Source organism: Lipotes vexillifer, unplaced genomic scaffold, assembly GCF_000442215.2.
Source record: "Lipotes vexillifer unplaced genomic scaffold, Lipotes_vexillifer_v1.1 scaffold434, whole genome shotgun sequence".
Classification (NCBI taxonomy): domain Eukaryota; kingdom Metazoa; phylum Chordata; class Mammalia; order Artiodactyla; family Lipotidae; genus Lipotes; species Lipotes vexillifer.
The window spans coordinates 639,457-654,135 of NW_006797498.1; the positions used below are offsets into that span (position 1 = coordinate 639,457).

At 41.7% G+C, this 14,679-nt stretch overlaps 1 protein-coding gene across 1 annotated transcript; it reads right to left on the bottom strand.

Annotated features, from left to right (window-relative positions):
* Positions 1-3,985: 3,985 nt before the first annotated feature.
* CARD6 (caspase recruitment domain family member 6) lies at positions 3,986-8,505 on the bottom strand. The gene is given in 6 exon segments (XM_007472321.1): positions 3,986-4,502; positions 4,504-4,575; positions 6,282-6,318; positions 6,626-6,754; positions 6,757-6,884; positions 8,498-8,505. Coding segments are annotated over 6 exon segments (891 nt in total).
* Between the last annotated feature and the right edge of the window lie 6,174 nt (positions 8,506-14,679).

Here is a 14,679-nt window from a genome sequence, read left to right on the forward strand (position 1 = left end):
GATTCAAAAAGCAGGGCTCTTTATTCAACTTACAAATCCTATTATTTTATTTCTAAATCTAGTGAATTTTAACATCTTCCTTTAAAGTAGCCTTTTAGATGTTGCAAGAATAAAATTAAGATAATATCCATGAAGTCTTTGGAGACCCTTGTAACAGAGATTTTAGATAAATGTTTCATTCTACTGAGAAGCTAAAGCAATCTGCTAAAACCCCACAAAATTTATTTTTTAATTGTAGAAATTTGGAAGCTATTTGGTTTCTGTTATAATTATAATACCTAGATTAAACACACAAAAGTCAAATTAAAATTAAACTTATTTGCTAAAAATAAATAAATAAATAAAGTGGTCTTTTATTAATATTTGGTGTCACTCACAAACTTAGTTAATTAAACCTCACTTAAATATTTTAAATTTAATATTCCTTCTACTTACTGCTTCTAACTAGCAGAACTTAACCAAATGTTTAGAACAATAATGTATCTAATAAATTACAGTTGAGAATTATGTGAATCTTCAGTTCTCTTAAACATTTCAATGCTTTTTACAAACTTTGTAAACCTATCTTAATCTTTTCAACTTAAAAAAATCAAAACTCTAAAATTAAAAATTCAATTACACATTTTAAGTTAGAGTCATGAGGCTAATATATCAGATCCTCTAATTAGCCAAATTATCTTAACCACTACAAACATTTAAAATATGAAACATACACAGATCATTCCCAAAGTTAAGGCAAAATAATTAATTTCATTGGTTGTCAGTTCATTATTTCTATATGTAAGGGTCAATTGAGTTTTATCATCCAAGCAATTTGGGGCTATTATCACAAGCAAGTTGATTTGAACATTCCAAACAAACAAGGTTACCTGCTTAGCCGCTGATATCAAACCAAAAATTTTTGATCAAAACACCTCTAGAGCAGCCAACATCTAGGGCAGTTTTTCTTGCAACACTGACGCAACTTGCGCCCTATTTTTATGGTCACTTTGCAATTAAAGGCATCATCCCCACTCTTCTCCAAGTGAAACTGTCTTACACCCCCATTCCCTGGATTCAGGTTATGTATTACCTAATACTCAAGGTTGTATTCAATTCATTTATTTACTGCTTGATTCTATTCTTTACTCTTGTCGTATTCTTCCTTTTTTTTAGGGACACAATTCTTATAGATGTTTTTATGATATCCAATTAGGCTGTGCATATCTTGCTATCTGTGTCATGCTAATGATAGTACTCTTTACCATCACTGCCACTCTTCTTCAGGTTACTATATATATGATGGGAAAGGCCTGGGCAAAGGATACATTTCATAGGTCTCCAGAGTAAGGATTTTAATGCTTCCCTACCCTCTTGGGCCCTGCTCTTGGGTCATATGCCTTAGCCTGAGAAGGACCAGTCAGAAATGACTTGGGTTCGGTGGGTCTGGGCTGGGAAGGCTTAGATTGGGAGGACTGGGGCTGGCATGGCTTGGGCTGAGTGGGTTTGGATGGAGAAGCTTTAGCTTGGGGGGGTCTAGGGCTGAGAAGGCTTAGATTGGGAGGACCAGGGTTGATATGGCTTGGGTTGAGTGGGTTTGGATGGAGAGCACCTAGCTTGGGAGGGCTGGGGCTGAGAAGGCTTAGATTGGGAGGACTCAGGCTACCTCCTCAGGCTACCAGAAGCTGCGAGAGAGGGCTGGAACAGCTGCTTCCCTAGTGTCTTCAGAGAGAGTATGACCCTACCAACACCATGGTTTCAATCTTCTGGCCTCCATATCTGTGAAACAATATATTTCCCATTGTTCTAAGCCACCATTTTGTAGTACTTTATTGTGGCAGCCCTAGGAAACCTATCATACAGATGGCGTGATAGTTCTGAGCCTAAGCCTAAAAATGCCTTCACTACTCTCTCTCTCTGTCTCTCTCTGACTTCTCTCCCTCACCATAAGAACATGCCTCGTGGAATCTGAGAACAAGTCCAGACTAGCTTGCTAGAGGAGAGATGAGCCTATGCCAGCTGACCACAGATATAGGAGTAAACCCAGCGAAGACCAGAAGAACTGCTCAGCCAACTATAGACACATGAACAATTATACACTCTTATGGTTTTAAGTGACCCTAATTTTGAGATGCTATGTTGAGATATTATTATTGTGATAAATAAGTGATGCAGAAAAATCATGCAAAACAAAACAATATCATGCAAGAAATACATATTAGAATGTTACCTATGGGGGCTTCTCTGGTGGCGCAGTGGTTGAGAGTCCGCCTGCCGATGCGGGGGACACAGTTCGTGCCCCAGTCCGGGAGGATCCCACGTGCTGCGGAGAGGCTGGGCCCGTGAGCCATGGCTGCTGAGCCTGCGCGTCCCGAGCCTGTGTTCCGCAATGGGAGAGGCCACAGCAGTGAGAGGCCTGCGTACTGCAAAAAAGAAAAAAAAAAAAGAATTACCTATGGAGGTAGGTGAATGGGAAATAGAGAAAAAAATGAAATAGATGAACAAAAGGGGCTTTTTGCAGAATAATGAGGGAAGTATGCAATGACTAATTAATTAATTCAACCCTATGCAACAACTGTAATATATTTAAAAAATTAAGAATGAGGTCTAAAAGCAACTATATATTGGGAAGGTGTGGGGGTGGGAGAAGAGCTGTGTTATGGGTTGAATTATGTACGCCTCAAATTCATATGTTGAAATCCTAAGCCCCAGTACCTCAGAATGTAATGGTATTTGGAAATGGGGTCACATGGTAGATGTAATTACCATTGACATCATTATGGTAAGCCCTAACCTAATATGACTGGTATTCTTATAATAAGGGGAAATTTGAACATAGAGACATGAACCCAGGAAGACAACCATGTGAAGATGAAGGCAGATTGCGGGGGTAGGGTGAGGGGGGCGAGGGTGGAGGGGATGCTTCTACAAGCCAAAGAAGCCCAAAGATTTCCAGAAAACTACCAGAAGCTAGGAACAGATTCTTCTTTACAGCTTCCAAAGGAACCAACCCTAGAGACACCTTGATTTCAGACTTTCAGCCTCCAAACTGTAGGTCAATACGTTTCAATTGTTATTGTTTTTTTTTTTTTTTGCGGTACGCGGGCCTCTCACTGTTGTGGCCTCTCCCATTGCGGAGCACAGGCTCCGGACGCGCAGGCCCAGCGGCCATGGCTCACGGGCCTAGCCGCTCCGCGGCATGTGGGATCTTCCCAGACCGGGACATGAACCTGTGTCCCCTGCATCGGCAGGCGGACTCTCGACCACTGCGCCACCAGGGAAGCCCCAACTGTTATTGTTTAAGCTACCGAGTTTGTGGTGCTATTTTGTTACAGCAGCCCTAGTAACTATGTCAAAGTTTGCTGAGGAGGAAATTACTCTTTTCTGACCCATAACTGGATTATGAATTCCCAGGATTTGGACTGAATGTGAGTTGGTAGTTACCTTCCCCTTCTGTACTCAGAACTTGGTGATGTTTATTTTCCCAGACAATATCTCTCCAAATTAAGCATTTCTCATATTTTGAATTTTCATTGAGAAATATTCAAATTCAAGACTTCCTCATCAAAATGGCAATATTTGGACTGGATCAAGACAAGCTTTATTTTGGGATTTTATCCATTTATCACAAATTCCTCTCCTGTTCCCACTTCAATAGTCAGGTTCATAACCCTCATATTCCATTGGTCACAAAGGAGCTAAAATGATGAAAAAGGCTTAATCTGAGGAACAGAAGGTAACAGCTAAAATTAGTGGTTATATGTATGATGGAGGTGACTGTAGAAATCTTTAAGTTGATAGTCAATATTTACTTTAGCTTATACTGTCCGCTGTTCCTAGGTCCTGGGTTTTCCTCCCTGTCAACACTCACCTCTGAGGAAATTCCAAGTTAGAGAGGTCCAAGAAATTTTTGTGTAGCTGCTTTGCTGCTGCCATCTGGTGCCTTTCCTCAGCCCCTCTCCCCATTATGTCATGGCAACCTGAAAATAAGTTGTTGCCTAAGTAACTATACACACATCATTCCCACACCTTCCATACTTTTCTCCTCTTCCTCCTCCAATGACATGCCAGTTTCTGAATCCTCATAATTCTGTTCTTCATCAGAGAACTCCATGGTTTCAGAATACAAAGAGTCCTCTTTGCTGTCATAGATAATGCACTCTGGGTCATCATAAGCATCCTCTTCCACGTGGGTGTCTGCATCTTCAGAGTACCCAACAGATTCTAGATATTCCTCTTTTCCTAAGTGTAAAGAATAATCTGGCTCCTCATATCTCTGTTCATCCTGTAAATACTCAATAGTTGCTGGAAATTCATATTCAACATTCTCAACCAATTGCAGAGATGTGAATTTTGGTGTGTTGTATTCCTTCTCATTTTCCCTTGAGGACCAAGCAGTTTCCCGATAACCAGCCTTCTTGTCCGTGAAAGACTCAGAGGTTTCCAAATCCAAGTGTTCTTTCTCTTTGAAGGACATGGTGATCTCAGGGTTCTCAGGCTCTTTCTCTCCAGGAATAAAAAATACCTTCCCTGCTTACCCCCACAGGTTGCGGTGGCTCTATATACTCATGTTTTAAAAGTTCTGGAAAGAATAGGAAAGGTTGGTGGATTTTTATTTTCTTTTTTTGAAATTAACAGATGTTATATAATAACTTGACTTTCCATGACCTCAAAGCATCATCTCCTTTATTTCACTGTGTAACAGGAATACCTACCACCTCCTACATAAACGGCAACGACTCAACTGGCAGAACTTCCTCCCACTGAAAAATATCAGATCACACTCCTGCCTTGCTCAAAAGTTCGAGTCTTTCACAGCAAACTCAAAGGGTAAATGAGTGAAATAGAAAACTTGAATCCTATGTTTACTTGTGGATTTACTGTGACCCCAAACCAGCTCAGACTATATAAGGCGATTGCTAATGAAATCTGATCCTAATAATTTCTAATCAAGAAGCAAATAGCTCTGATTTGGAATAAGTCCTGGAAATAACAAGACCTATTTCTCTAAGCATACGGGTGCTGTACTACCTTAGAGACCATTAACATTAATCTTTTTATCTGAGCCTCTGTCTCTCTAACATCTCTTAAAATAATCTTCACTATTTTTTAGAAAAGGAGCTACACCTGTCTCTGGTAGTAATTTACAGAACTGCTAAACAATTCATTCTGGAAGAAGTGCACCCTCATTTGCCACTAATTATCTTTGAACGTTGAAAAATTAGAATTTGATTTGCTCCAGAAAACTAAGGTTCTGCTGGCATTCTTCTCACAGAGAAAACGAAGTTGTGGACTTTCCTGATGGTGCAGTGGTTAAGAATCCGCCTGCTAATACAGGGGACACAGGTTTGATCCCTGGTCCAGGAAGATCCCACATGCCACAGAGCAACTAAGCCCGTGTGCCACAACTACTGAGCCTGCGCTCTAGAGCCTGTGAGCCACAACTACTGAAGCCCGCACGTATAGAGCCTGTGCTCCTCAACAAGAGAAGCCACCGCAGTGAGAAGCCCATGCACCGCAATGAAGAGCAGCCACCGCTCGACGCAACTAGAGAAAACCCATGCGCAGCAACGAAGACCCAACGCAGCCAAAACTAAATTAAAAAAAAAAAATGAAGTTGCTAATCTACCACATATGTGTGTTAAAAATTATTTTTCCTATATTTTCAAAATGGCTATACTAAGTGAAAGATGCAGCTTTTGGTCTTGAGGTTGTTAATACCCATGAATTCACTTACTTCATAAGGAAATCCTGATGTGTCACTAACAGTAGTCTCTTTCCAACTATGAATATTTCAGAATGTCACTGCCAGAATAATAAGTTTATACTAGCACTAAAACAAGTGCAGGTTTTGGGGACATTCCCTGGTGGTGCAGCATGTAAGACTCCATGCTCCCAAAGCAGGGGGCCCGGGTTTGATCCCTGGTCAGGGAACTAGATCCCACATTCATGCTGCAACTAAGAGTTAGTATGCCACAACTAAGGAGCCCACCTGCCACAACTAAGACCCAGCACAACCAAATAAATATTTTTTTAAAAAAAACAAAAAACAATTGCAGCTTTTGGATTGAGTTTGAACAAAAATTATAAATCCCCTAAAACAATAAGATACATCATTCCCTGCATTTTAAATCTTGGACACTTTTCCCTTTTATCATATTTCAGTGAAAATTATCTCCAGGAGAATGACAAGTGAAAATAAAAGGTTAAAAATTTTCTTTTTTTCAGGAAATCTGCCTCCTCCCTCTCAGCCCAAAAAAGTGTAGAAATTTAACTTACCATGATTTAAGTGATTTAAGTCCCAAATGGTAGCTGACTCTGAAAAAGTACTAAGTAGGGCTTCCCTTGTGGCGCAGTGGTTGAGAATCTGCCTGCCAAAGCAGGGAACACGGGTTCAGGCCCTGTTCTGGGAAGATCCCACATGCCCCGGAGCAACTAAGGCCCATGAGCCACAACTACTGAGCCTGTGCGTCTGGAGCCTGTGCTCCGCAACAAGAGAGGTCGCAAGAGTGAGAGGCCCGCACACCGTGATGAAGAGTGGCCCCCGCTTGCCGCAACTAGAGAAAGCCCTCGCACAGAAACAAAGACCCAACACAGCCAAAAATAAATAAATAAATATATATATTTTTTAAAGTACTAAGTAAACAGTTGAGAAAAAGCTGACTCCTCACTTCTCCCTTTTTCTGTACCAAAATTAACAGCTTCCAACTTTTCTTCATGGGATCTGTAATATTCTCCAGAATCTCATACTCTTCCTCAGAAATTAGCCTCTGAGAGTTAATGTGTCTAAGATACAATCAGGATCTTGGAGGATTTCAAGTAACTTTTTTCATTCTTTTTCTATGATTTCTGAGGGAACACTCCCAGTAGCCAATGTTCCTGCTTTCTGCAGAGTAGGAAATGAACTATGAAATAGTTCCAATGCATAAATACAAGTTTGGGGGGAGTTTTTTTGTTTTTGTTTTGTTTTTTTTTAAGGCAAAGAGTAATTCTATTTGGCAAAGATTAACTATGTCAATGATGCCTAGTGTTGGAGAGGGTGGATAGAAACAAGCCAAAGCAGCGGGGGAACCCAGCCCTCAGCCCCCACAGACCCTGGCTCCCTGTAGATTATCGTTTTTTGACGACTTGACTCAGTTTCATATGACTTAGCCCCTGAGAACTCCTCTGAGTCAACTCCTCTGAGAAGCCTCTCTTGAACTTCAGATTGGACTAGGTATTCTCTACTCTGAGCTCTATCTGCGATAATAAGAATGTGAATTAATTAACCCTTTTGGAGAGAAATCTGTCAATATGCAGCAATAAATAAATAAATGTGACAGATAAAAATCAAAATTCATACCATTCAGTGCAACAATTCCACTGCACTGAATAGGAAATTCTCTTATGGAAATAATCAGACAAATGCCCAAAGATGTATGTGCAAGAATCTGCATTACAACATTTTTATAATAGCAGAAAATTGAAAATAACTCAAATATCCACAAATTGGGGGTTTATGGAACAAATGTTGATACATAAACAATGGTGTTACCTAATCAGGTCTGGCTGTTCACCACTCAAAAAATCAATACTTGAGGGACTTCCCTGGCTGCACAGTGGTTAAGAATCTGCCTGCCAATGCAGGGGACACAGGTTCGATCCCTGGTCCGGGAAGATACCACATGCCCGTGTGCCACAACTACTGAGCCTGCACTCTAGAGCCCACGAGCCACAACTACTGAGCCCACGTGCCACAAGTGCTGAAGCCTGTGCGCCTAGAGCCCATGCTCCGCAACAAGAGAAGCCACCGCAATGAGAAGCCTGTGCACTACAACGAAGAGTAGCCCCTGCTCACTGCAACTAGAGAAAGCCCATGCGCAGCCAGGAAGACCCAACACAGCCAAAAATAAATAAATAAATAAAGGTTAAAAAAAAAAATACGAGAGAGGGAGAGAGAGAGAGAGAGAGAGAGAGAGAGAGAGAGAGAGAGAATGTTGTTAGAAAGGAAAGTTGCTTTTAATCAGAATGCTGGCAATCTGGGGAGATGGTGGACTCAGTGTCCCCAAAAACCACCTCTGAAACTTATGCTTGGCCATGAAAGTTTTTATAGGGAAAAAGGGAAGTAATCTCAGTTAACCATTGAGATAGGGGGTGGGAGTCGCCATCCCCCACTGTGTGCAGACTTGTATGCAGGCTTGTCAACTTCCTGTGATTTTTCTTTAGATGCTATCTTGTTCACACAGTTTGCAAGATTACTAAAGGGGAAGCTAGGGAAGAGATCTGGTCATCTGTTAATTACTTATTCTTCATTTCAACTTCTTTGATCTATAGAAAGAACCAACAGATTAGGCAACGTATTGTGTGATCAAGATTTGAAAGGCATGCTAGGGCTGGAGATGAGTAGAGCATGGGGGTGCCTGGTTTCAGGTTAGTGACAAGGCAAAAGACCTGCAGAGAGGTCTTTCCTGCAAAAAGCTTTCTCCTGCCAAAAGCTGCTTACAAATCCCCACTTGTCAGAGCATCATTCCATTTCTACGGGATCATGGGCGAAGGTCTGTCTTCTGTAACTTTTTCATTCTGACAAAGGGCACTGTATTCTTAGAGTGGAAGATGTCAGCATGGGTTTGCAGCATCTCTTTGCTGACAATTTTAGTTGCCCACTTACCTATGCAGGCAGAACAAGCTATGATTATTTTGATGCCCACCAAGATATAGATTATTATGAGCAATAGTGTTAATCCCATTCTCTTAAGGCCAGTTCTTGGAATTGTACTAGCCATAGATTCAGTACTGCTCAAGTTGGAGCAGTTTATGTCATGGCTACAGTCTAGTCATGCAATTAGCTTTCCCCTCTGGTGGCAGTTATAGTATCTGTAAAACAATTCAGGAATGTGCATCAGACACTGAGTCTGTGACTCTATTGTCCTAATCATTAATGGCTTGAGCTTGCAACTCAGGAGGGCCTGGAAGACTTCAGCTTTTCTATAAACAAGAGGCAGGAGACATGAAGGAGCCTTTGTGCTTGGGGTGGGGTGGGAGTGGGGTGCAGAGTTCTGCTCAGTTCCAATGCAATACCAAAATGAAGTTAAAAGTGATGAAGTAGGGACTTCCCTGGTGGTCCAGTGGTTAAGACTTTGCCTTCCGATGCAAAGGGGGTGCGAGTTCGATCCCTGGTCAGGGAGCTAAGACCCCACATGCCTCACGGCCAAAAAACCAAAACATAAAAGAGAAGCAGTACTGTAACAAATTCAATAAAGACTTTAAATAGACAAATAAATTAAATAAAGTGCAAAAGCTACAAAACCATTCTGCCCTCATCCCATATACCACAAAAAAAAAAAAAAGAAAAAAAAGGATGACGTAAATCTACACATATTGACAAGTAGTGATATCCATGATATATCACGGAAAACAGCACGTTACAGATCCCATTTTTATTTAAAAAGTTAATATGTGTATAGTGTATGTATACAATATGTGTATATACATATACATTATATTTAAAAGAAGACAGCCAGGAAAGAGATACTCTAACTGTAATACTGGTATCTCTGGTGATATGATTACAGTGGTATCCGTACCTTCCACTTTAAATATTTCTATTTATTTTAATAGTTTACATTTTTTGTCTTGTTAGCTGACTTTAATTTTTTTAAAAACTATCTAGTTGGTTTTTATTTTCAGTTATAGTTCACAAGAACCTGAAAACAATCTAAATAACTATCAACAGGACTGGATGAGTAAACTGTGGTATCTCATATAATGTAATATACAGCATTGAAAAAGAATGAACTTCAGTGACCCACAGTATACATAAATAAATCATAACAATATTAAGGGGACATTTTAAGTCCCCAAATATTATACGTTGCATGACACCCTTTTTAAAAAGCTCAAAATAATGTAAATACAGACACATACACACACATTTTAGGAATACACATGGAATCAGTATAATTATATAAAATGAGAAGTAAGGAAATGAACTTCAGAAGGATGGCTACCTTGGTTAGGGGAGGCTAGGGATGGGATGGGATTGGCGGACAGGGAAATCATGGAGTTAGACATAGGATATCATCTGGGAATGAGTTTATAGGTGTTTATTAAATTATTAAAGGTAAATAGTTAAACATGTAAGTGAAAGCAGGCCATGCATGGACCAATGCTGAGCATAACCAAGGCTAATGATTCATTAAATTCTGGTGTCCCTAAGGTTGAAAAAGAATAAGAGAATCCATATATGACATTAAAAATTAACTTTAGGTTGAGAGTTTTAAAATGTGTCACAAAGGTATGGGTTTCAAGAGATGTATCCCACCTAGTACTAACAATTTGATTGGCAATGTTAGTAGGTTTGCCAATCTTTTTTTTTAATTCAACTTGGTTGGTAAGGTATTCTAATAACCAGCTTCTCAAACCCCATCTCCTCCCCACTGCTCCCCTTAAATACCCTCCTCTCCCACAAGAACTTGCTCCAGGAGATCTCAAAGCTGATGGGAAGAAAAGTGTTTATTTGAAGTTGCATATTTCACAGTAAAATTTAAATTTAGGGGAGGAAGTTTAAATTCAGTTCCTTGGTAACAGGAAATCTGCATTGCACATACTTTGAATGCAAATGGAAGTGAACAGGAAGTGGGCAGGGCAAAACCTTTAAAAGAATGACATAGCCCGAAGACATGACATAAACTAATTAGAAGTAAATAGGTCCAAGATGGTAGACTAGTCTAATTCCACTAGACCTTGAGTCTCAGTATATGCTCATTGTAACACATCTGCAAGCTAAATGACACACCCATAGGCCCCACGACAGTTCCAAGGCCAACCATAAAGGTCAAAAAGTAGGCCTGGGCTTCCCTGGTGGCACAGTGGTTAAGAATCTGCCTGCCAATGCAGAGGACACAGGTCCAAGTCCTGGTCCGGGAAGATTCACATGCCGCGGAGCAACTAACCCCGTGCGCCACAACTACTGAGCCTGCGCTCTAGAGCCCGTGAGCCACAACTACTGAGCGCGTGTGCTGCAACTACTGAAGCCTGCGCACCTAGAGCCTGTGCTCCACAAGAGAAGCCACCGCAGTGAGAAGCCCGCGCACCGCAACAAAGAGTAGCCCCTGCTCGCCGCAACTAGAGAAAGCCCGCACACGGCAACGACCAAAGCAGCCAAAAATAAATAAATACATACATACATTTATTAAAAAAAAAAAAAGTAGGCCCAATTCCTAGAAATCCCCACCCCTTCCCCCAAATAGCTGGAATACTCCTCCTACTCATTAGCCTATGAAATTACCCACCCCTAAAAAACTTGACAACCCCATACCCTGGTGCCTTTCTCGCCTTCTGTTATGGCTCACACTCTGTGGAGTGTGTTTCTCTCTAAATAAATCAACTTCTTACCTATCACTTTGTCTCTCACTGAATTCTTTCTATGATGAGACATCAAGAAAAGACCATGGGTCTAAATCCTGAGACCAGGTGTGTGATCTCAGTTAAAACACCGCGGGTTCAAGTCCCAATCTGGGTTTTGGCTGGGTTCGAGTCCCAATCTGAGTTACACGGTTTCAGAAGTGAGCTGGGGGAAGGGTGGCCAGGAGATGAAGATTTGAAATTACATCCCTCTGGGCTTCCCTGGTGGCACAGTGGTTGAGAGTCCGCCTGCCGATGCAGGAGACACGGGTTCGTGCATCGGTCCGGGAAGATCCCACATGCCGCGGAGCGGCTGGGCCCGTGAGCCATGGCCGGTGAGCCTGTGCGTCCGGAGCCTGTGCTCCGCAATGGGAGAGGCCACAACAGTGCGAGGCCCGCGTACCACAAAAAATAAAAAATAAAAATAAAAAACAAACAAACAAAAAAAGAAAATATATCCCTCACATCAAATACAGTGAAACAGGTGTAAAAATCTTGTTTTCAGCTAGGAGTTTAAATTATGTGATTGTTTTTTAAGAGAAAAGTCAGCACTAATTTCATCTATTGTAGGAAAAGAAGGCAGGTCAAGCCAAGAGACCTGAACTATATCAGAATAACAGATGCAAGATTTATGAAGTCTCTATCACTCTCTGTCAAAAGGCAAAACACTGTAAGTAACAGCAGAGATTGCAACAGGTAAGACCCAATTTTGACTCCATGTTGGATCTGTTTCTTTGACTTTAGCATTTGCTTTTCGTAGCTTTTGTTATTATAATCATACATAATGGACTGCCTCAGGGAACCCTACTCACCTGTGAATGGCTGCAAGAAAGAAGAAATTAACGGTCCCCTCCCAGAGGCTGGTCATTCCAGATGTTTATCCTTTTTACTTTACTTCCTCCCCACATCTCCCTCTCTATTCTGTCTTTTTACTTTACTTCCCTCTCTGATTCTATGAAAGAAACTGGCATCCAGACCCCACTAAGATGGTTTTTTGGGGACCCTAATCTGCCATCTTTTCAGTCCGCCAGCTTTCCAAATAAAGTCGTATTCTTTGCCTCAACACCTCGTCTCCCAGTTTATTGGCCTGTCATGCAGCGAGCAGAGTGAGCTTGAACTCTGTAACAAGACCTAAACCTGGCATTTGGATAGAAATCTGGAAATGCTAAACTGGCTCCATAGGCCTCTATAGAGCCAAGGGCCTACCTGACCAGGGCCAGAATGGTGTGATTTCCAGCACACCAAAAAGGGAGACGAAGAAAAATATTGCACTCTGATGTTTACAAATTGTAATGTCTGTCATAGTGCCTGCCACACAGTTTGGTTCCTCAATGGTAGCTACCTGTCCTACCCTTCCTGAAACCGAGCAGCACCCTGTGAGGCCCACCTGGGTACAAAAGGCTTTCCATGTCCCCCTTCTCTTGTTTGTAGGAAAAAGGCCTCAGCCTCCTAGATCTTCTCTGCTGTGTTCCAAAGGGTAGATTAGAACAGTTACTAATTAGGGAAGTGAGGGAATGCAGAAACAAAAGAAAGGCAGTCAAGAAACAATAGTGCAGCAATAAAGCAGAGTCCTAGTTCCTCCCCAATGGATATACATAGTAATCTGATACAAATTTTTGAGTACTGCTATCGGAACTAAGGCCCCCAGGTGGAGGTGGAGGGTGGCTGAGCACAAGATTCCTGGAACACCACTGTTACCTCACCACCAACCAATCAGAAGAAAGTCACATGCCCTGCAGCCCTTATTTTGTCTTTAAAAACTCCCCTGAAGGAATTCCCTGGTGGTCCAATGGTTAGGATTTTGGGCTTTCAGTGCTGAGGGCCAGGTTCAATCTCTAGTCAGGAAAATAAGATCCTGCAAGCCGCACCATAGGGCCAAAAAATAAATAAATGACTTTTTTAAAAAAAAAACAAAAAATTCTTCCCCCAGAACCACTGGAGAGTTCAGGTCTTTTGAGCACAAGCTGCGCTGTCCTCGTTTGGTCCTTTCTCTGCTCCACACTCCAATGTTTCAGGTTGTTTGGCCTCACTGTGCCTCAGGCACACTAACTTGGGTTCAACAACAGTCTACACTGATCTCATTTGTCATAACTCTTGTGCTAAGCAGAATAATGATCTTCCCCAAAGATGACACAACCTGTGAATACGTTACAAGGCAAAGGACAATTAAGGTTGCTAATCAGCTGACAGGGAGATGAGAGAATTATCTGGGTGGGGCCAGAGTACTTACAAGGGGCTACTAAAAGATAAACAGTTATAGTTAAAATTTATTTTAGCAAAAATCGATCCAAAAAGGGCAGCACCAAACCGGAAGTGGTTAGCAGCATTCTATGAGCCAGGGGAAAGACTTTATAAAGTGTGAAGCAAAGAAAGTAAATTATTTGATTGACTGTAGCTTAAAGACTAGCTGGTGGTTTGTGATTATCGTCCTTAAGTGTAAAATACAGTAGTCAACTGTAGATGCAGTATTCTACTGCAGAGCTCTAGAATGTATTCATCTTGCGTAACTGAAACTTTATACTTGTTGATTAAATGTTTAGTATTAAGCCATTACGTTTGTGGTAAATTGCTAGAATGGCAGTGGGGAACTAATACACCACCTAATCCAGTTACGTCTCCCCTGAACTGCAGTTTGGTCCAAACACCCAAATGTTGGCCCTCTCTCTCTCTCCCCTTGCTGCACCGCCCCCTGAACCCCCTACTCCCCACCTACCACTTCCATGAGGACAGGGACTATGTCCTGTGAATGTTTCTATTCCCAATTTCTAGAAGAGCCTAGTAGTGACTTAGGCACTAAGTCAACTGTTAACCTGTCAAAATTAAACCTCTAATTCCTAGACGTCACCTTGTTCTGCTGGTAGTTAGTTAATTACGTTTGCCAGTATTTCACAAGTCATAGATCACAAATTCTGTTTCCTTTAGAAAGCACGCACATTTAGGATCGTTTTTCTCTAACTCTTAAATGTTTGGATATTTTATCCTTTTGCGAGGGTGGGGGCTTTCCTAGGCAAGAAGGTTACAAGTGGTTTAGCGTTTATCAAGAAGATCTGGGAACCATCAACATTAACACTATAGTGTTTTTTTTGTGTTTTTTTGCGGTTCGCGGGCCTCTCACTGTCGTGGCCTCTCCCGTTGCGGAGCACAGGCTCCGGACGCGCAGGCTCAGCGGCCATGGCTCACGGGTCCAGCCGCTCCGCAGCTCGTGGGATTTTCCCGGACCGGGGCACGAAGCCGTGTCCCCTGCATCGGCAGGCAGACTCTCAACCACTGCGTCACCAGGGAAGCCCAACACTATTAGTGTTTTGAAGTACAGATGTC